The 24,353-nt window shown below is 36.2% G+C and overlaps 1 protein-coding gene across 5 annotated transcripts in view; it reads left to right on the forward strand.

The window, feature by feature from the left end:
- LOC127968448 (pleckstrin homology domain-containing family A member 6) overlaps positions 1–24,353 on the forward strand; it is a 92,276-nt gene that overhangs the window by 21,300 nt on the left and 46,623 nt on the right. Inside the window, exon 1 of one of the 5 annotated variants that reach the window (XM_052569690.1) lies at positions 10,042–10,348. The exons of 1 other annotated variant lie outside the window; for it this stretch is intronic. In XM_052569690.1, the coding sequence (XP_052425650.1) occupies positions 10,314–10,348 (35 nt within the window). In that variant the 5' untranslated portion in view covers positions 10,042–10,313. Of the gene's footprint in view, positions 1–10,041; positions 10,349–24,353 lie in introns of those variants that run through there. 3 more of the 5 variants (XM_052569688.1, XM_052569691.1, XM_052569693.1) reach the window with 3 other exon arrangements.

Here is a 24,353-nt window from a genome sequence, read left to right on the forward strand (position 1 = left end):
GTGCAGCACGCAACAGAAATATGCCCTCATCAGCTTAAACCAAGCAAAAACAGGTCATTATAGATGTGAATCATTCCTGAACGGTTTTACACCAAACCCTGCTTTTGGATTTACTCTTTTCTGTCAAGGTGCAAACACCTGTTTTGCGGCTGCGGTATTTTCCAAAATCTGGAAAACAAACCGATTTAAAAACTGGCAGAAGGGTTGTTGTTGTTGTTGTTGATTTTGATATACATCCTGTAGTTCTGGGTTCAAACCCAATAAGCCACGAGGCAGCTTAAAAATTTAAATGGGAGACCATAAACTCCTAGGCTTAATTTTAGCGAGTTTAAAAGCAGGAGCTTAGTGGCACATGGTGAAACTGCGGCACTGATGGGAATTTTAGACTTGCTAATTTCAACGCTATATTTGGATTTTGAGGGAAATGCAAAGATGCTAATTTGTGATGGGCAGGCTGCGATCATCTGCAGAAAATACATAAATTCAACATTCACATCCTATGTAAACCGCTTGCAGTGCAGTTTTGCATCCACAACAGCATAAGTCTCAAAGATCCACTCTTGTTGTAATTGCATGTTAATATATGATCTTTTTAGCATTGTTGCTATGGCAGAAGTCAGCTGGCAGAAGTTGGTTTGGCAGTGGCAGTTGTCAGATTGGACCAGGCTGGCGTCCCTCAACGTGACTAGCGCAGGGTGAATAGTTGCCTCGGTGTCTGGATGGACAGACTTGGCACCGGCCGACGGATCAGGAGAGGTGAACAAAAAGCTTGAAGATGACAGACGGGAGAGGGGAAGAATACCCCACTTGTGTCCTGTGTCTGAGGGGCTCTTCAGTGTTCAGTGTGGGAGTGTGATGTTTATCTGAGTTTGTGAAGAGATAAAAGCTCTTTTAGACACACCTTTTCCCAAAATACCCTTCCAGCACACAAAGTCTGAAGGCAGATTAGACTTTTCAAGGAAAGCTTTTACCACTTTTCTCCTAATAGGGTGAATATCACAAAAGAAATTGCCAAGAAACTCTCCAACCAAGACAGTATCAGCATAGCAAGCAGATAAGAATATGTCTTAGCATATCTAAGTCAATGAGAACAATTGTGGAATTATTGTATGAATCTCATAAAAGAAATATATAGGGTGTATTTAATTAAAATACACAGTATTAAGATATTTCTTGCATAATGGAAATTCATATTATATTTATGTAATATAAATTATAAATATATATTATATTTTCATGAGAGTCGAGGACATTGAACCCCCTTTATATCACTGTAAGCTTATCGTAATGTGTGTCTTAATTATTGTAATGCAAAAAATTAAATGTCAAAATTAAATTCTGCTTTTGTTGTGCTGAATTTATTTAATTTAGTTTAGTTTAATGTATTAAGTTTTAATAAGAATATGAATTGCGGTAGTGAAAATCTTGGAGGAAATGTATAAAAATAAAGATGCAGTTGATTAATTTTTACACATTATAATTGTACGATAAATGACTAAATGTAAATTTAAATTGTTATATTACTCTGAATCAATAAAAAACAATGAAACAACAGTTTTATTATTAATAACAATAAAAAAATATTATTAGTTTATTTATTTTGAGGTGAAATATGACCCATTTATGTATTAATTCCAACCTGTCCTCCAACCAAAAGGTCGTTTTCATATTAATGTTTTGGACTCTTTTATTTGCACTCTGGTTTGCGTTTCGTGTAGCTCAGTTGGTAGATTGTTGTGTTATACATTGATATGTAATTATGCTTTCATGGGTTCCAATCCAGGGAACGCACATGCACGAAAATGTATATGCTCAATAAATCATAATTTAGCATGATTTCTGTGAGGGTTAGGTTTAGGGGTGGGGTTAGGTGTGGTCATTCGAGCGAATAAGCCACCTAGTAAAATATGTAGGAAATACTGTAAGATCGGTGTAAAAAGCCCACCCGTTGCATTTAAATAAACGTGCGTTTTGATTGGTAATGACATTATACGTCATTTCATGACGATAGACGCAACGCGATACTGTCATTATTTTTACGCCCACTAGAGGGCGCTTAACTTTAAAACGTAAATATAGGTCGTAATAAGGTGCTTGCACAAACGACCTATATGGTCGTTTTTTGTTGGAGGACAGACTCGTTTTTTAATGTTTTTGTTATGTTAATACATTTAGAATGTTTTTTTGATTTTGAAATACTGTGTAAAAGATGGGTGAAAATTGTATATTTTAAGTATTACCACTGAATAGCATCAAAAGTTTTACCAATATCAAGGTACTTGCTTGCAAGGATTGTGAGTTAAAAAGATTCCAGACAGAGATAATAAAAAAGCCAGGACTAAATAACAAGCCAAAAGTCTGTTGTTCAACAAAGAACACAGTCTGCAATAAAGGGCTGATGCTGTGAGATGAAACGGCAACTTGCATTGTCTGTTCTTGATTTACTGCGCAAGGGCCATCTGGGGTCCTAATTAGCCACAGGATTATTAGCAATAGCCAGTTTCCATAGGCGTGTCCCCCCGTCCAGCACACACACAGCGTAAATTAGAGCCTTTAGTATCTGTGTGCTGTCTGCACAAGTCACTTCCTCCCACCTCTGTCTCTGGAGCATCATTTAGATGGCTAATATGAAAGAGAGAGAGCAGAAGACGAGGTGGGGGACAGGAAGTCATATCAGACAGGGATTGGGGAGAGTGGGTTGACTTATGGTGCTTTAGTGATATGGTTCCTTTGTTCTGTGAACCGCTTTGGCCAGTTTAATTGCCCTTTGATTGGTCCTGCACTCATTCTCTGCTGGCATAGAGATCTTTTTGGCAGGTGTCCAGTGAGGAAATTGTGCTACACAGAATGTTACTGTAAATGGAATACTTGTTCATATTAAACCAACCCTCACTGTAAAACAAATAAAGTATATTTAATTAATGATGAAATATTATACAGTAAAGAAAAACATTGAAATATTATATACTGAAGTAACTTTAGTACCAATAAACACAATTTAAAAATGTATATTCATTTTGAGATTTGCTAAATATCACGTCTAAAAGTTTATTAAATTATTTGTACATTATATAAAAAAGTTATATAAATAAACATTATTTTAAAAGTGTATCAAAACATTTTGACATTTTGAAATATTTCACAATATTAACCTTTTATAACCTCTATTTAGAATAAACAATTATTTAAATGGAAACACCATCAAATGTGGAGGAATTCTGGAAACATCCATTCATGTTTTTTTCGTTTAGTTTTTTATTGTACAGTAAGTCATAAGATGACCTGCACATTTACAGTATTTTACTGTAAGGTGAGTGTCCTGTTAGATTTATCACAGTTTTACTGTATATAGTAAGTAACATTTCCGAAATCTTACTTGCATAGAATTTTTACACCCTTTAACCGTTATTAAATGTTATGAAAGTAATGAACATTTTTACAGCATGTGGATAGTATGTCGGAATTCATAGTAGTCATAAAAACAGTAGGCAAATATATCCAGATGACAAAATCACTTTTTTTCTATTACTGAAAGACAGTTTTTCTGTGTCTGGCCAACTTGAGGATAGCAGCTTTCTAATAACTGTTAAAGAGGTTACAATAAAGTTGAGTCCAAAATCAGTAGACAAAGATGCCATGTTTTGGAGGAATTTAGTTGTGTTGCTTGTAGAGACCTGTTAATCACACCTCCAGTATTTCACCACAGGACAGAGTTAAATACCTCTCTGATGAGACGTCAGACACAGAGAATGCACCTTTGTCTAAACATGGCCGGATCTCATCGGGGAGAGATGTGTTGACATCTTTTTAACTTGCACATGTGACTTGTACAAGCCACTAATATGCACGCGCAAACATAAGCTTTCCAAAACAAACCTACACCCAGAGATGGAACCTCATCCATCTGGACACGGCTGTTTCTAATCATTTTCCAGTCCATGGAGAAATCCTTTTAATCATTTCCTATGAACTGCTACTAACCTGACCTGGTCACTGTGAAGGATTCAGGATTAAAAATTACAGAGAGCTCATTATTTCAATGTTTTTTATCTCGCCACATGTTGTTTCTGAATCGTTGCCAAGGAACGGTTTCCCTCATGAAAACAGAGAGCGTAATTAATGTGATCTCTATTTATCAAGAGAGACAGTGGAGTTATTCTTGCAATATGGCCACAGGGTGTCGATGTTAAGCATAACGAGGAAGTGTGTGTACTTAACAGAAGTTTTTGTTTTGTTTATTTCTTATTAAGTTTGAACAAAATATTGGAACTCATTTTTTTTCCTGTTATGTTGTTACTTGACTTAACTTTTTGTCCTATGTAGGGTTGCGGGATGCTGGAGTAGTAAAAGTATCCTGCTTATAAATGTTTATTGTTAATAGATTTAAAATAGTTTGTTTTTTATTAAACTTTATTTTATTTTATTTAAAAACGTTGAGATAACATAACGCTAATTATTAAGTAACCAGCTTCATGAGGTACATCCTGGGATGCTTTTTAAACATTATTGGAGGAGTTTTCATGCATGCTGGCCAGTTGCTGTTTACCTTAACTATCCGATCCAGCTCATCTATTAAAGAAATACGTTTTCAGGATAATATTTTGAGAAAAGTGTGTCCAAACTATGGCTAATTTGAAACGAGAGGAGCTAAAGATAACCGATATAGTATTTTAGAGTTGGTCAGTAACATTCTGTTCTCTCATGCTACTTTAGTCTCTAGCTGGTTATCAGCAATTTATTGCAAGCTCACGCCTCGGATTCCAAAATTAGTGCCACTGTTGATAAGATAAAGGGTTTAGTGCTCTTTGCCCAGACTGTAAGTGGCATACAAATAACCTAAATTCCTCCTGATGTTCATGGAATCCCTCCATCATATCAAAGTCCGTCCAATAAATTCTCTGATGGCTAATGAGAAACAAACTTATGACAAATAGTGTTAAACTGTTCTTGTTTTCAACACCAGTGACTGAGAAAAAGCTTTTGAAGTTTTGTTTGTACCCTACGATTGGTTTGGGATGCTTGTGGTTGTGTCGGTTTACAGATTAGTGGTAAATTACAAGTTAATGGTCTTGAATGAAAACAAATGATTGTGGTGCTGGAATGTTTTAATTGGCCCAAAGAAGGGGAGATTTGTGGGTCTTACGAGACGTTAGACCCTAGGCAATGAATCAAGCTGCTGTGTGGTCGGACAAATAGCGATAAATAACATTCCCCAGCGGGCCAGGCCCGAGCATGCGTGTGCCTCGGATTATCTCCTGTGTTGAAAGGACTTGATGTGTGAGTATGTGTGTGATTGTTTGTGTGTCTGTGACTGGCCATCTGTGTTGACTCGCTGTTGATAAAGTCAAAAGAGTCAGGTTAAAGCCTGACCTTGGCTAGTGCCGAAGGTGGAAGCACTCTAGACTCCTCGATTTGAGACATGGCAGACATAAATGGACTGGACTACCAGATCACATCATTTCTGAGAAAACTCCCCCTGCTGTACTCAAATATTTGCCTCTGGTTGTACTGTAGATAAAACGTTCTTCAGGGTTTCATTTGTACGCTAGATCCATGATCCATGCTACTTTTCTTCCTTATGAACAGATTGCACGTTGACTGTGTGTGTGGATATTTGCATGTGGTTATGCTTATGTAATCAGAGCAAACAGAGTGTCCTCACACTGTTGCTCTGTCCCTCTGTTGGTTTCCCTCGCACCCATTATCTACACACACACCGTCCTTTTCCAATATAAATGTGTGTTTGTGCAAGACTAGAGAGCTGGCACTAACTCCATGGTGACCAGGGAAGCATAAATAAGCCACCTGTCTAAAAGCTTTGCAGGGCTGGTGACTGAGCGCATTCTTTAAAGCCTGTTTGGATTTTCAAATGAAATTACATTTAATCTAAAAATGTAAACTCTGTTATTCAATAATTTTCATGTCCCAAACTCATATTCCTCCAATTTTTCTGTGGAACATACAAGAAATGGCAAGTGATGCTCTCAAGCTCTTAAAAATGTGCTAAAGCACCATAAAATCAACAAAGATGTCTGCACTATACCTGTGCACTATATTCCGAGTGTTCTAAGGCTTTGTGTCACCGGGGTTTTTTTTTTTGTAATAAAAACCATTCCTCTTCAGCTGTAAGATTATATTTTACAATCAAAGAACTGGATCATTTTGATTCCTGAACAAATCATTCAGACTGGTTTTGTGAACGGGAACAACTCATTGCAAAGATCCAATTCAAAACAATGATTTTATGAAAAGTACGTTGCATTGAACTCTTAAACTTGGTATGTTGTCTTCAGAAGAATTAGAATACAGGGTCAAGTTATATCATTTGTATGATAATTTTATTGTACTCTGTTGTCATTTTGTATCTTAACAGTCTTTTCTGTTTTCATTAAACTAAACATAACATGGACAGTTTTGCTCAATCTCATGTTAATCTAGAGTACCTTGCATCATTCATATCTCCAAAGAGTCTTTAGTTTGATCATATTTATAAAAGAAAGATACAGCTTAACGATTCTCTCCAAAAGTCAGGCTTGGCATGGGCGGAGCTAGAGAGTCAAGAGCACTTGCACGCCGATTATCAATAAAACACAGAAATTTTATGCAGTTTTAGGGAATGGTGAAATTTGGCGTTTAATAGAAATAGAGTCAACACATTAAGTTGAGGAGAAAATATAGTGCCTGTTTACTTGTCAAAAGCAAAGCCAGGCAAGTCGGACACCTGGAAACAGTTCTCAACAGTTCTCAAAAATGAGAAAGAGTTAAACTTCGTAAATTGCCATAAATATAAAAAAGTGTTCATTTACAACGGACGTAAATCTGGCACCTCTGCCCTTAGGCGACATACCTGTTTTCTACTTCTATGTGTTTATTTATTTAATAAGTTAAAGTTATTGTATATTGTGCTTTGGCTTATTTACTTAAACCTTTTTGTTAATAGTTAAACTGTTTGTTAATCGTTTGGTGCATGTGTATCATGCAGAACATTGGAGGAGCCGTTAGTTGTGGTTTTATTTGAATGGTTAATGTACTACAGTATATAACGCTAATAAAAAAAAATAACCAATGTTTTTGTCACATGCAGTGCTTTGGTTTAGCATTACTTCATTTTATTTCAACACAGTCAGTCATGTTTAAAGCCTGATATTCTGGATATTAATTTGAATGAATATTTAGTCTGAGTATTTGTGTACATTTTTCACAAGTTCTGAGAGAAAGTCTGCAGGAGCGCGAGGGAGTGGACACATGCATTGCGTGAGTGGGCAGCCTTGGTCAGAAATTCAGCGGGAGCGGGCAGGTGCAGGTTTGAGAAAAGGCTCTAGCTGAGACTACTCCATTATCAATATCAAATGACGTAAAAATCCATCACCAAAATAAAGGGAACACTTATATTATATGCAATATTTGATTTCTTTGACATTCTAAGGAATACATTTCAGAAGATTTTTTTAACATGATGTTGTACCTGAAAGTAGAGCCATTTTAATGGCACATGCACCTATGATTCTCTCCTGTTTGTATGCAAATATGTTTGTGCCAGAACTTTACCCATGAGGCCATTTGTCTACTACTAGTCTTGGTGTAATGCTGTGTGAATGAGGTGGTAATGGAATATGAAATGGAAATTACCTTACCTAATGTCACCACTTGATATATTACTGAGATTTCAAAGGGGTTTGAATAAATGCATGATATCTTACTGAGAACCTGTGAAACCCCATGGGCATAAAGGTAAATCAAGAGAATGTTTGTTTTTGCACATCATTCAAAAAATAAAAAATAAAAAAAATAAAACATTTTTGCAATATATAATTTTTTGTTGTTGTTGTTGTGGCGTCCTATGCTTTTCCATCTCACACAAGACAGATGGGGCAGTTTTTCATAAGACAAAACTCCATTAAAAGCAAAATTCCACATTTATACTGATCCTGTTGAGAGCCAGCTGGGCTTTGGAATGTTCTGGCCTGTTTTGCCTGCCTCCCTTGTCTTGAACCTAAAATGTTTGCGAGAAGGCAGCCAGAGTGTCTGATAAGGTAGACGTAGGGTCATTGAGGAATGTGCAATGATACGGCATGGACACTGTGACAGCATTGTCTGTATATCAGTTTGAGCACTTTAGCAAACAAGTGGCCACATTGCAAGCACTAATATGACATGTATGGCTATCAGACGCAAGGATGAGTTATGATGTCTTCATTAGAAGTTTGTTTTGGGAATGAAGATCTGGGACAAATGTGAAAATTGCAACCACTTCTAGGAATCGGAGATGAACGTAAAGTTACAGTTCAGCCACAAAAAAAAAAAAAAAAAAAAACTTTGTCATCATTTACTCATCATCATTATGTTTAATGATTTGTCATGATGATTTTTGTCATTACATATTAAGGCAAGATGTTCATGATTCTCTTTTCCATATAATGAAAGTAAATAATAATGAAACCCCGTAGAGCTGGGTCTCAGTGTCTTGTACACAGCTGATAAACCGACAGATTACATCCTTTAATGTAACAATCTGCAAAGTTGTAAATAAACTGTGCTTTGACCTTGGAATTCTTGAAAGGCCAGAATACTTGTTGCCAAAACTCATAATCTTATAAACTGTAGCTTGTATCGGCTTGTAGTTATGGAGCAATTCTTAGAAACATTACATCCTGTTAAGTGTAAGTCAGGCCATTCTGATTCAATAATTACAAATGAATGAAATAACTACTGTATGATTATAACTGAACATTGAAGGCCAGAAAAATGTAAATACAACAAATTACAATAATTATTAGGTGTGTGGCCTAACATCAATAATTATCCCTAGGGGTGTCATTCGACAAATCTTTTTTTTTTTTTTTTTTCATTATCACTGACACTGCAAAAATCTAATTGAAAAAGATAATGCAATTATAGAGGCTAAAAGCGGTAATTAAGCAAATTAAAATTAAGGGAAAATTACCAAGAATGGCTAAGAATTTATTTGCTTGTTCTGTCAGTGTTGTGTTAGTGCCTGGTTCACTAAAGGAATTATTCAAATCAGAAGCAGACGAGCAAACAAGGGCAAAATTAATGCTGAATGCAATTTTGGAATATGGTGTACATTACTTGGACCTCTTTTATGCCTTTTTTTTTTTCATTTTAGGTACTAGACAGCTCCTGGTCACAGTTCTCATTTATTGTACAAAAAAGAACATTCTGCAAAAAATAGAATTCTACTTTGTCTGTTCCACAAAAAAAGAAAAAGTCATACATGTTTGGAACGACCATAGAGTGAGTTGATATTGACATATCTTTGCTATTTTTTACGGTCCCTTTAACCAGGGCTGGGTAAATGAGGTAATAATAGTGCTAACATAGCTGAAAAGCTTCACCAGGTAACTAGCATTGCATCTACTATTGTTTAATTGCAATAACTTGAATATTTTCATGGATAGCATATTTGATCAAAATAATGAATTTTGTTTTTCATAATGTACACTGCACTGTTTCTGAACATTTAAGTACATACGACCCAGGTTTTTATGCCCAAATACTGCTAAAGTGATGATATCCACCCCTTTATATCTCAAATGTAATGTCAAAACCTGCAACCATTACCATGTCTTATCCCCTGTCCTCTGCAGCCTTTAGTGGACAGTCTGAGTATGAAGAGTTTGGACAGCACATGATTACACTCCTGCAAACCTGTGACAATGGATTGCTGGGAAGCCTTAGCACAGCATAGTCCATCCAAGCCTTAGATGGATTGCCCTACTTCACCATGTTATATAACATTCTGCAACCCATTAGCACTGAATCAGTGGCCCCCGTGTTCACTTCCACCATCGGGTTGATAGTACAAAGCAATCCAGGAGACAGAACTTTGTTTTGTTAACCCATGAGGAATATGTGTCAGGAGGCCACCAAAAGGGTTAAAGGAGTGACCGCCGCTCCAATCAGAGTTAATGATTAGAGTAGAAACAGACTTGCAAGAAATGAGGGAGCATGCAGGGGCTGTTCTGTGGGGGGATTTGTAGAGGAGAGCGAAGGAGAGAGACGAAGCCACTGCTTAAATCCATCTGGCTGCCTCCCTGGGAATGTAATCCATATGTGAGCACAAGTTCAGCTGCAGGAAAAAGAAAAGATATTACCCGCAAAGAAGCGATTGTTTCTGCTTTTCTTGTTTAAATTCCACTCATTCTGGCCTCTGGACCCTGGCTCTGGTTCAACAGCCAACACAAAAAGCGAGGTATTGTCTGGAGAAGGACAAAGTGAGAGTTGAGAGAAAGTTGGAGAGGATAAAAACGAAGAGTAGAGAACAATATACCAATTAGGGACGCAATAGAAGAATGAAAGTGGACACGCCGGAGACAAGCGTAGTGAGGTAGGTCATCTAAAGTTTTGGTTTTGTTTTCTATTTCATGGCAGTGGTGCAGAGGTTGTACTTTGTGCTAGGCTGTTTGGACAATGTCTGGTTTGGAAACAAGAGGGAGACTAGGTGTTTGTGTATGTGTATGTGTGTGGATAGGTGAAACATGGGGTTATGGGGCTTCTACAGGATCCAGAAGCCTGGAATATAGGACTACAACAAATATCTAATGATTTTAAAGCATGAGGGTACATGATATTTACTTCAAAGCTCATGTAAAGTTTGAGCTTTATTACAAAGACTTCCTTTACATGTCATTCATGCATATACTTAGCATTAGTCTCATTTGATGTTATAGGAAAATCACTTGGATTCTCAATGTGTCCCATACCAGTGTAGTTTATTTGCTCAGTGTTTTGTGTTTTTTGTATGTTAGCTGAAGCATTTTATCCTTTATCTTTCTTTAAATAGCTTTTCTTTTACTGTGATCACCTTAGATTATTTTTGTTGAATGGACCCCCCCTTCAGTAATGCCTGCTGGAAAATCCATTTTAAGCTTGTTGCTATGTTTTAAAATGGGGTAATTTGTGTAAATTGGTCATTTGCTGGTCCACATGGTCATTAGCTGGTACACCATCTTGGACCAAGAACAGACCGGCTCATCATGCCACCTTAGGCTGATGAGCAGTGATGCAGGGCAACTTTGGTTAATGCTGAGGTTTATTGGACAACCAGGTGAGCCCATTTTTTCATAACCAAAAATGCTGATCAGCCTTAAGGTGTCTTGGTGGTTGGTTTACCAGCCAAAACGAACTAATAACCAGACTGGACCAGCTAACATGCTTCAAAACACAAGTACCAGCTTAAAGGGTTAGTTCATCCAAAAATGAAAATTAAGCCATAAATTACTCACCCTGAAGTCCTCCTAGGTGTATATGACTTTCTTCTTTCAGACAATTCAGTTAGAGTTAATTAAAAATGGTCTTTGATCTTTAAAGCTGTTTAATGCCACTCAGCAGGTGTAGCACTGCATCGGTCCTTTAATAAAGTTTAATAAAAAATAATATAGCAATATAGTTTAATAAAAAGCTCATCCATTATAAAAAGTGTCTTACACAGGGGGTGAACAAAGGCCTTCTGTAGAAAATCTATGCATTTTGAAAGAAAAATATCCATATTAAAAATGTAATAATCACTTTAATCAAGCTTCAATGAAGCAGTTCAGAGGGAATGACGTATGAGGATTTTCCGAGAATGAAAATCCATCCAACTTCTACTCACTTGTTTTTTTCCGTTTTGTTTTCTTTTTGCATTTTGTTTTGTTCTCTCTCTGCGCTCATTCAAAATTCTAAATCTGGATATTTATCTTACAAAAACACATGGATTCGCTACAGAGGGCCTTTATTCACCACCTGGAGCCGTTTTATTACAGATACGTGCACTTTATTTCACGTCTTCTGAACAGATGACAACAAACACCCGCTTAACCCATTGAAAGGCTTGGAAGAGCAAGGACAATTTTTTTTATATAACTTTGTCTGGATTATTCTGAAAGAGGAAAGTCACATACACCTAGGATGCTTTGAGGGTTAGTAGAAGATGGACAAATTTTCATTTCTTGGGTGATCTAACCCTTTAAGTTGTGTCTTCTTGATCCTGGTGGAAGAAGTTGCACACTCACAATAAGTTTATATTGTTTGATGCTGAGAAGGTTATCAGGTTTAAGAGCCCCAGCCTATCCCTAACCCTTCACCTCCTTCTAAAACATTAACAATAATGGCTCTATGTTTAGTGGAAATTTACATTTTCATCATTGTTCCCAGATGGGGAGAGTTTGCAGACGTGAACAAGAACCTCCAAGTCCTGATTACTCTTGGGAAACACAGGGCAGGCCGGGGTGTTTTGACTAGACATATTTTTTCTCACTTAAACACAGTAAAGTTAAAAGCGTGAAAGTGCTGTAAGGAAAGAGGAACAACTTCCAGTTTAGAACAGTAATACTAGTAGTGCAGGAATAAAGCCTAGTACAAAGCCTCTGTGTTTCTAAACAGTCTGTGTGCCATTGTCTCTGACTTGAGGAACCCCAGAAATCGAAGTTCAACAACTGGAGAGGTTTAGAATGCTGTACTAGGAGTGACCAATTCTGTTCCTAGTGGGTCAATGTCTTGCAGAGTTTAGCTTCAATCTGCCCAAAACACACTTGCCTAGAATATTCTAGTAATCCCTAAAACCTTGATTTGCTGACTCGGGTGTGTTTGATTAGGATTGGAGCTAAACAATGCAAGATACTGGCCCTGCAGGAAAAGGATTGGACACCCCTGTGCTATACTTTTGTTAGTCCTATCATGCCACGAGAGGAATGGATCCCTTAACAACTACACAGGTGGCCGGTTCTCTTATACCTAAGTAAACGTGGTATTATGCTAAGGAATGTTCTGGGAATGCCCCTCTCCAGCTGGTGTGAGGGTGTGCAAGCGACTATGTCTCAGCCTTCAATAGGGGTTTGTCAGTGGAGACATTTTTGAAAAATACAAGTGGTTTGAAATGCTGCTTGAGTCTTCAGGAGTGTCAGGAACATATCGTTTCAATGTATTGTACTTGTCTAAATGCCATCACCCACAAGGTGTGTGACACGTATTGCAGTCTTATCAACATATCTCGTGTGAAATGTGGACATGCATCTCCTCACCCAGTATAAAACTATAAGTCATGCCCCTTTGTGTTCAGGTGTGTCATCATCTCTCATGTTCCACTGCAGTCTTACTATAGTGGGTTATCTAGGAGTAGCATCTGTTGTCTTTGTTGTACTGTTGCTTGGCCTAGTTCTTCTTTAACCTGACACAGCAACAGATGCACAAACAGGACTTCTGCTGTATGGCCCAAGGCCAATCTGATCGGCTTGCAAGTGATCTAGGCTGCGATGTCACTTGCCGGTGGAGCTGTTTGACCTCTTCTCGTTGAGTTCTAAGTTCATACTGTGTAATGGAATGACACTGCTGATCTCAAGTCTGCATGAAATCATAAATTTATCAATTTAAAGTTGTCCCCTTTAAAATATTGCTGCTACAGCCATGCATCTGAATGACATCTTTAGCCATTCTTTTGCTTCTCATTCTATTTTCCGACCATGCCACAATAAACATAGGGGTTTTAAAGGGGGTCATAAACTGCCTTTTTTTATATACTTTTCTCTGATGTCCGATTATAATGTTATTAAGATTTTTACATTTAAACAACAACAATAATAATTTAGAAGTAATAGGCTATTTTCTGTCCTGTTTTTAACCCCTTTATTCAGAACGCTGCTTTTGAATAGACGTGGTGGATTGTAGACTCCCACTGCTATTATTGGCTGACAGTTGGTCATGTTTGACAACCTACATTGTTCATAGATGGATGCTGTTGTGATAAAGGTTAAAAATGCACAAATACTCGCTACATATTAAACGATCTGTAATAACAGACAAAGCAATAGTGAGCACATAATGAAAACAGTTACTCATTCTTATGTGGTGCAACATTGTGTCCAATTAATAATTTTTAATTTAATTTAATTTAATTTTAATTAGCACTGCACCGTCTTTTAGTCTCAGTTCTTTCTGAAAACCCTGCATCGAATTGTGCCTTGTTTGTAAATTAATCTGCAGTAAATTGAACAAAGGACCGAGTTATTACTGATGTGGTCTGGCACTTCATTGAAAAAAAAGTTTATCAGATAAAGTTTATCATTAGACCTGTGTTTGCCGCTTTCGTCATTTATCTACTACATGTGCGAATTGGTGTCCAGGGCTAAACAGGCAGTGATGTAGAAACAGGTGTTGATCTTCTTCTGCAGAGGTGGTGTTTAGCCACTCAGTTATGTCATAAAATGGCACATTCCCAAACTTCAAGCTGTTTTAGATTAACAAGTATGTTTTGGGTTCTAAAACTTATAGAAAGTTTTAAAGCACAATGACCTTCATGATTCCTTTAAGATGGAATCTTTAATCCTTTCTTAATGTCCACTTAATGTCCACTGAGAACTGAGTCCGTTTAAAGTCTGTTCAGGGTGAGGTTAACCTGAAACCAGCCTAATTATACAGGGATTCCTTTGGTGACTAGTCATTCAGGCAGCCCACCAACTAGACATTTTTGCACAACTTTAAGCAAGTTTTCATTACAGGTTTCCTCAAAGAAGCATCTTCAGCTCCTTCATATTTCATGCAGATCCCATAAGAGCCCAACTGATAGTTGATTGAGTTCTTGTTTGGTCAACATCTGATTTGTGCAATACACCGGGAGCATGTTAATTACTTAACACTGCCCCCAGAATTGCAATTAAATGAATGGAAAAGTTTGTTCAAACTAAAAATACATCTATATGTGTTAATTTCATACTTTTGGAATGGAAACTTAATTAGCACTTGTTTCCAGAATTTGCTTAGTTTGATGTAGATGTCATCACCAAAGGAACATTAGTTTTCAAATAACTTACCACACACTTGCATATATACCAAAATGTACCATGGTAACTATAGTTTCTCTCAAAATCTTGTACTTCTTGCAGTTGCTGTTAATTCAGTAAAACTGTGATAACTGGTTTTTATTAGCTGTCTTAAAATGAAAGTATCAGATATCTTTGAACATCGTTTAAAGGAGATTCCATTTTAATGCATCATAGTTCCACAGTAGAAACAAGAAGTAGTAACTACAAAATTTTGACTGCTACCATGTATTTTGTGAGGGATGTCTTGTGTGCTTGTATTCACATGATTCATTGATCTTAGTTTTTTTCTTTTTCTTATGAGCCCTAGTTAACCTGGAGCATTACTATTTCTAGTATTGACTCGGGTTAATTTGAGCTGTTGAACTGCTTTTAATCTATTTTTATTTAATCTTCTTTAATCTTAAGTTTCTTCACAGTCAAATTAATTTTCCTTTTTGTTATCAGCAGTTTCTATTTAGTACCAGCTCTAGAGAGAGAATGCTTTGTGTTAGCACAAGGAGGAAATTATGTGAAATAATTATCAAAGCCGTGGGTGTATTTGAATCCTTTTTAACTGAATACCGCAGCACATTTTTTGCTCTTATCAGTAAATTATTATAGATTGTATAATTATTATAGAAACATATATGTGTATGAGATTTGGATCTGAATAAATGAAGCATAACTATTATTTATTTTGGTATTCTAGTGTTCAAAAGCAACTATTTCTTAATAATTTCTTAATATTAGCATTAAGTGCATTGCACATGTACCAATAATGACACAAAAGATTCTCAAAACTAAGTAAAATTATTAAAAATTCAGTTTCTCACCTATGTGTTTAATAGTTAACACATTTAATAAATGAGTTTAACATAAAATCTCTCTATGACATTAAGCCATTGTTAATGATAAAGAATTGAAAATATACTGTATTAATGCCGACTACAAGTACTGACTACAAGCATCACACTGGTAGATGAAATTGTTTTTTCTTAAAACAAAAATGAGCATTTACTTGCAATTGAATTTGGAAGGAATGGGACTTTTTAAGAACCCAGTAAACCAGTGCTTAACTACATTTGGTCCCAAATGCATTTTAAAAACTGCACTCAACCACATAGCTGTCACCTTTGGCAGCAGGTACCTAATAATATTGTTTGATCAAACTGAATGGTTCTTATTGATCATTTGCCTTTGTTTCAGGTTTGCAAATCTAATTTAAACCCCGTATTAACTATTTTGTTGAAGTCCACTTCAGCCATCCCATGCAGTGTCACTGATGTTTTCTGATTTTGAAATCTGGATTCCTCTGAAGTTGTAATTGTTTGTCTGTCTGAGATGCAGGTCAAAGGACACATTCCTTGTATGAAGTTGTGCTGGTGTATATGTGGTTGTATTCTTTGCCTTAACCCCAGTCTCAGACTTAAGCCACGTCTTGTGGCTGGGGATTTGCTAACTCCCTTGTGTTGCTTAAAGGATATTGCCTCATTCTTAATCTCTTGTCTCAAGAGTATACAAGGTCCTTGATGGACCCTAGTTAAGTTGATGGATCCTGCTACTCTCAAGAGGTTACAAGAGGACTAATGAGAACATTTTACCTAAACAAATCTGTTACATTTTAGCTTAACCCTAATGTCATAGGGTTAATAAACTGTTCCCTCTAATCTTATCCTATTTTTATTTTTTCCAAAAGTTTATTATTATTATTATCTATGTTGACAATATCACACATATAGTTCGGATGTTTTAAAATGCCCATTGGGCATTATTGTAAAAGCAATACAACATATTATTATCTATTTATTGATTGATCGACTGATTATTGCACTATGTTGTTCAAATGTTGCTTGTTTAAATTAGTTGAATCACTAATAATAATGTTAAACTTGCTTTGCATTTTAATAGGATAATACTGTAAATTATTTTATGCAGGTATTATTGTAAATAAATAACAATGAAAAGGGACATTAATACAGACAGGCAAACATATATATATATAAACTATTATTCAAAAAAGGATTATTATATATATAAGAGAGTTTTTTTAGAATAATTGTTTTTTAGAACTTTCTAGCCATCCTGATAAAATAACAACTGCACTGCTTCAAAAATTAATAATAATAGTAGTAATAAGAAACCTTTCTTGAACACAAAATCAGCAGCATATCAGAATGACTTCTGAAGGCTGTTGAAAATTTGCCTTTGACACAGGAATAATTTACATTTTAAGATGTATTGAAATAGAAAACAGCTATTTTAAATTGTAATATTTCACAATATTACTGTTTTTGTGTTCTTTCAAAATCATTACAAATTATTACCAACCCTACACTTTTGAACAGTACAGTATATATGGGTAAAACTAGTATGGACATAAATCTACACGTGCTAGCAGTTATATAGCTGAGTTGAATTTTTGCCAACAGAAGGATTAGATTACCCATACAGTATCTCGCCTTAATCTGATTTTACTGTAGCACCTGCGCCTCTGTCGTCACCTGACTGATTTCTGTTTCAGACAGGGCAGCGAAGGCCTGCTTTATTCATTCTGACAACTCTTTAACTGTTATCACAGACCTTTTTGAGCCTGTTTGTCTTAGCATGATCCTCATTTTGTAATGAGGCACCTATTGTTTGTTTAATTGAAGCACCAGGATGTGGCACAATTATCTGACTTAAATAATAAATGACATAATGATTAGTATTATCATAAAGCAGCTTGTTTTATTGGAATCATAAATGCACATATCAGTGTGGAGTCTGAACCTTTGCCAGGTCTCTTCGTAAGTAAACATACACAGTTCCACCTGAAATTACAGGAAGATCGTAAGCTCTGTTGAGCAATGAATCTCACAGTTACAAAAGAAAGCAGAGCTCAGCAATGTTCTGGAAGGAATTGTTTGACTCGGTCAGGGAAAGTGCATTTGTGAACATTTCCAATAGAAGTGAGAGTAAGAGAGAGAGTAAGTGGAAGAGGGGGAGAGAGATGGATTTGAGCTTCGGCCAGCAAACCTGATAGTGGGCACTAATCACTCTCCACCGCGGTGATGTCATCAGGGTGTGTCTGACAGATTTACTGTCTGCTGGGCGGCAGGGGGGAAGACCGATCTGTCAATTGTTTTACCGAATTGTCATGTAATCTTTGTGTTTTTGTAGCCATGAGCCAGTTTCATTTGTGAATTCATTGAGTTGGGATTTGTTCGTCATTTACGTGTATATATTTAATATTACATGATTTATTGAGTCTGTGGCAGACTGTGTAAAACTACTAACAATCAAATTAATAAACCAAACAGACAATAGAGATGAAGAAGCATGAGTGATGAGCTTATTGGAAATGGTATAGCTTGAGGGTTTCATTATTTCATAGCTTGCAGCATAAACTATATATATAAAATATAATTGATCATTTTGATGCATGAAATGTATTGCTGGCTATTGCTACAAATATACCTGTGCTACTTATATATATTTTTTGGAGTCATGGTCACTTTGGAAAGAGTTCCGAAAAAAATAATTCAAAATGTTTTACTTTCGTTTTTCACAAAAACAAATTGCATGTTGGTTGTCCCGACACAATGGTGAGTAAATGATGACTGATTTTCCTGTTTGGGTGAACTGTTCCTTTAATGTCAGGTATTAAATGCTGTTACATTAGGGGAAAGGCATTTTAATGGACAGACTCATGCCATACTGAGCACAATACTCAATAGGATAGTCCTGACTGAGTGAAAGCTTTGTCAGCACCCCTTTTCCACCAGTGTGCATTGATCCACTTGGGTGAGTCTTAACAATCAATACTCACCACAGACTCCATCATTAATTAGACACAGGTAAATTTCCCCACCTCTGCTCTTTTATTTTATTACTGCTGCTTTCCTCTCTCTTGCTCACTTCTCTTTCTCTGTGCTATGAGATGATGAAAACATGGAGCCCTAGGCAGTTCAGAAATGTAACCTTAGCTTTGAAGAACATGAAGGGAATAGTTGGAAACTCCCTGTATCAGTTCCCATGATGCCCTCCCCTGAGGACAGCAGCTCACAGCAATTTTATAAGCTGCTCTTGGATCACCTACACATTTTTTTCATTGCAGAAAAAAATGTATTTGTTGTGTTTTCCTTTAGAAATATAAAAATTTGCATAGAACAAAGTTTCTTAAGTTTCCCATCCTTCTTTTGTTTTTTTCTAAAGCCTCAAGCTTTAATATCCCAACCTTGAAAGAAAACAATTACCTTTCAACTTGTATAAGTATTTTCTTGTATGTAATTATATGTAATTGTATGTAAAAAAAAATTCAATTCTTGTTTTAAACCTTGTATTATCCTCACTTAATTTCATCCAATGTAAAGTACACTACGATGGCCCAAGTAGTGTAAAAACACAAGAAAATCTCCACAACACAACAAAAGTGCCAGAACACAAAGCATAGGACTAATTTTATTGTGCTAATTGTGCTATGTTTTGGCTTGTTTCCATTAGGGCTGAGTGATATGCTAAAAATATATTCAGTATATTTAATATAATCAACTTTTTTAAAAAAATCACTATATCTGTTAATCATTTAGCTAAGCCCCACCAAAAATGTGAGCTCAGTCTAGTGATTGGGTATATATGAGACGGCTTTTGTGTGTGTGCTTTCGTGTGTGTATGTGTGCGCGCATCACATAAAAATTGTGAGTTCTATTTTGTCTTCTTGCATTGAATCTTTTGAAATCATTTTAAATGAGCATACAGGAAACGATAAGCAGAATCTAAATGTAATTTTATAACAAATAATTTGAGTTCTGATCTCATGCATCTGATCTGATTTCTGAATGTGGAATAGCTTTTAGATTTCCAACCTTCCTATTCAATTATTTCATTCTTGCATGCAAAAAGACCATTTTGCAACATAGACTTATTTTTTTCTGATAATAACGATAATCGTTTGTTACCTGACTGTTGACATTGACATCACGATACTTACGAGACATTGTTGATATACGGTAATATCATCATATTGCCCTTCCCTAGTTTCCATTGTTCCGGTTGTGCTAATTTTGTTGTGTTGCAGCGTTTTGGTTGCGTTGTGGCTTGTTTTCTTTGTGTTGGGACTCATTTCCATAGTGTTGTGCTTTGTTGTGTTGCGGCTTGTTTCCATAGTGTTGCGGAGATTTGGGAGATTTTGTTGTGTGTACTAATGGGCCACCGTACTTCGTCAGGAAAAAAATATTTAAATAAAACAAATATATATTTATGCTTTTATTCAACAAGCATTTATTAAATCTATGGCATTATAGACATTTTGTGAGTTTACAAGCGATTTTGGTTTAAAATAATTTATCAAAGAATCCTGAAAAAGCACATAGCAGTTTCTATAAAATATTAAGCATCAATGCTGAACTGTTTTTAATATTGATAATGATAAGAAATGTTTCCTGAGCAGCAAATCAGCATATTACAATGATTTTTGAATGATCATGTGACACTGAGTACTGGAGTAATGGCAGCTGATAATTCAGCTGTATTATGACAGCTACAGTATAAATTTATTAAATTAAATTAAATTGCATTTGAATACAATATATTTCACACTATTATTGATTATACAATATTTGAACTTGGGAAGCTTAAAGACCTTTCAAATCTTTTGATCATTAGTGCATATTTATAACGAAAAAATGCCAATGGGTTTAGAAAATTATTTGAATCAATATGTACAATAAATTCATCTAGAATTTTTGTTTTTGTAATGTTTTGCTTAAATTATCTTGGAATGTCAATTATTACTTAAAAACAAAAATAAGAATTAAAATAATAACATTTTCAAAGTTAAATCATGTTTATTTTTGCACTTTATCCAACCTTAGTTCATCTTGTGAAAAATGTTCTGTCATCATGTATCAAAGATGGTGTATTTTTCTATGTGTGTATATACCTCTATTAATGGCTCTGGCGTTCTTAATGCAGGATGAGTCATTGCATGTGAGTGTGAACATGCGTATGTGATCTCAGGATTGCTGTTGCTAGGAAAGCAGCAGCTTTCTCACATCTCCAAGAAAACAAAAATGGTTTAAAATGACCATGAGTGACTTAAAGCAATGCAATATCATTATTAAAATTCATTTTGTGTAAATCATGCATTACATCTGTTTGTGTATATGTACATATTCTGTGTCTATGGACAAACATTACGGGGGCCAATGATCAGGTTTCAGCGCATCGCTTTGTGGTTCGCTGTGCGATACTGCCACTGCAAGCTCATTGGAGGCAGCGTTCAAGTCTAATTATTCATCCTACATCCCTCCCTCCTTTCCTCCCATTATCCCTCCAACCCCCTCTCATCTTTCTTCCCACGCGGTGAGGATGTGGTCGCTGTGATGTGGCAATTGTGATGTTGCTCGCCGCCACCATCTTGGCTGTACTGAGGTCAGAGGAGGGGCTTACGATTGCATCATCTCGTAGCAATGAAAACACACGCATGCACATCTTTTATATGCACAGGCACGTACTGTACACACACGTCCAATTCATCATAGTCCTCCATTCAATAAGCATCTTTTTAACAACATGCTGGAGATTGACATCACAGATGCATAATTGCTTCTCCTTTTATGGTTTAATGAAGGTCCATGAGCCAATGTGATTTTAGGAAGTACGTTGCTCTCCCTTTTCGCTATGAATATGCTTTTTGAGACCTGTCTGATGATATGACAGGGAGATGAGACGCTTAAGAGCACTGTGCCATGCCTCTCGTTTCTTTCTCTAAGGCAGGGGAGCGAGAGACTGTCAGATATAATGCTGGATTTTACTCTTGGCTGAAACTTTAAAACCTGTCAGTGTGCTGAACACCAGCAGCCAGAACACGCTGGGTCCTTTTACAGGAGCACTGTAGATCTGATATCATGAAATACCAGCCGTGATGTTCAGGGTTAACTTGTCAAACATGTAGTTGAATGTGTTTTAAATGTCTTAAGCGCACAAATCTGGAATAAATACTCAAATCTGGCACGCACAGTTGAAATACAGGGGGGTCTGAATGTCTGATATTACTCTGTGTTTTCCTTTAATGCAAATAATTTCATTACAAATTTTATAATCAGCCTGAAAATTTCTGTGAAAATATTTTAAATAAATTGTTAGTTTGAAGTGTATGTTCATTTGAGGGTTTTCTTTTAAGTAATTTTATTTGTATTTATTTTTTTGCTTTAATGACAGCAGAATGTGAGCTGCAAAAAATTTGGGGGAAACCTGCATGATTTAAGATGTTCCAAAGTGCATCTTGTGCTTCAACAGAAGCAAGAAAAGAGGGCCAAAAGAGTTTACAAAGTCCATGTCAAAAATCTGATTTGTGGCCAAGCATCCAATATCGAATTTCGAATATAATTAAATAGTATTTAATAATTATAATAATTGTAATAATAAAGTAAAATAAGAAAAGCTTTAAGAAAAACTTAACTTTTTAACTTTTAAACCTTAAATCAAAATTTAAATCCCATATTTTGTGTATTTTTGATTGAAATTATTTTTTATTGTAAATATAAATATTGAAATATTTATAAGTATTTCTTTTAAAAATATATTTTAGAAAAAAAGGTTTTCACTTTTATTGTAAATGTTTCATTTAAAAAAAGTTAATATTAAAAAAAAATGTATTCTGTATTTTGACTTCTTTCTTTTAATTAAAAATATATAGTTTTTTTTCATTTTAAATTCCACGGTTTGAGTATTTTCCATTTTTATTTAAGAATAAAATATTTGTTTAATATATGTTTCCATATTTTTGACTCTTCATTTAACTATATTTTAAATCCCATATTTTAAGATGGATCTCACCCCACGGTATTGCCTTCATTTCCATTTCCAAATTCTAGTTTTGACAGCAAACATTATTTTATGATTCTTAATTCACAAAAATGACACTCTCCATCTTGCCAGGCTAAATGAGTAGACATTATAATTCATAACCATAATTATAACTCCACCCCTGCACAAAACATAAACTGCATATTGTCTGTGGTGTTCCTAGATGATCTCTGAGTGCTCTTCATGGAGACAGCGCTAATACGAATCATTTTAGTCCTGCAAGCACAGATGACAAACTGGCTCTCTGGCTGACCTTCACTCCTTCACCGCAAGGACGCTTTAAATTTGAGTGTGCAGCTCTTGATACAAAGTGCAGCATAGAAGGACGTTTTTTAACAGCCAAACACAGCAGGTAAATTGTTTGCAAATGGAAGTGCTGTTTAGACTCGGCATGCCACGTGCCGTTCTGTAAAGCAAAAACCAAATTACAAGCTTATATAGTACATTATATACCAGCTCTTTGTCTTACTGTTGAATGAATGCAAGCTCTTTGAGATTTAAGAAGGGATAATGGCTGAGGAATGGATGATGGTGTCTTTCACAACTCAATACATATTAGCAGGAATACAAATGATTACTGTGAGGTCTATAGGGTTCGTTCAGATATTCAAGAGTTCAATTGCAATACTCAGAACTCTTGGTTTAAATAATGCAAGAGATGAATATGAAGGTTTGAAATCCGGGGTGAGGAGGGGGTATCAATATGTAGGTAATCTCCCCATAGGGATAATCTGCTGCCTACTATTTGTATGTGTCGCTGTCATATCCCTCCACAGTGGGGGACACTGTACAGAGACCATCTGGCGAGACCACTTATAATTGAAGACCACGGAAAGAAGAACACGGATGACTGCTGTGTGTTTTCAGTGTATCTGACAGCTCTGAAACACTTCACTGAGGAAAAGAATAAGAAATACCTCAGCATTAGCCGCTAATAAAAAAATAAAATCGAATTCACATTTAATATACACTGTGGGTTAGATATTAAATAATAATGTTTTCACAGTCACTATAAGGCCTCTGTTTATCTGCTTATCATTCTGCACAGAAATAATTAACTTCAATACTATGACATAACTATTCAAGTGGTGCTTGAATGTATAAAACGTACTGCCACGCTGCTAGTGTACTGTGGGTGGTTGCCACTGTGAAAAGTGGTCACTAGGGTGTTCTTAGTGGTTGCTAGGGGATCCAGGGGAATATGATGGGGTTGCTAAGTAGTTGATTAATGGTGTATGTGGTTCTGAGTGTTTGCTAGGTTGAGGGATAGTAGCTAGATGCATGCTAGGAAGTTCTGGGTGGTTGCTAGGGTGGAAAGTGGTTTCTAGGTTGTTCTTGGTGGTTGCTAAGGTGATGGGTAGGTGCTAGATGCCTGGTAGGATGTTATAGATGGTTGCTATGGTGCAAAATGGTCCTTAGGTTGCTCTAGGTGGTTGCTAGGGTGATGAATAGCAACTAGATGCCTGCTAGGATGTTTTGGGTGGTTGCTAGGGTGGAAAGCGGTTGGTAGTGTGTTTTTGGTGGTTGTTAGGGTGATTGGTAGTTGCTAGTGACCATTTTGCCAGGGTGCAAAATGGTCACTAGGGTGTTCTTAATGGTTGGCAGGTTATCTATGGGCATGTGATGGGGTTGCTATGTGGTTGGTGTTCTGGGTGATGTCTAGGGTCGCCTGGTGGTTGTCAGGGTGTTTAAATGGGGGTTGATTTT

This window comes from Carassius gibelio, chromosome B11 (assembly GCF_023724105.1).
Source record: "Carassius gibelio isolate Cgi1373 ecotype wild population from Czech Republic chromosome B11, carGib1.2-hapl.c, whole genome shotgun sequence".
NCBI classification, from domain to species: domain Eukaryota; kingdom Metazoa; phylum Chordata; class Actinopteri; order Cypriniformes; family Cyprinidae; genus Carassius; species Carassius gibelio.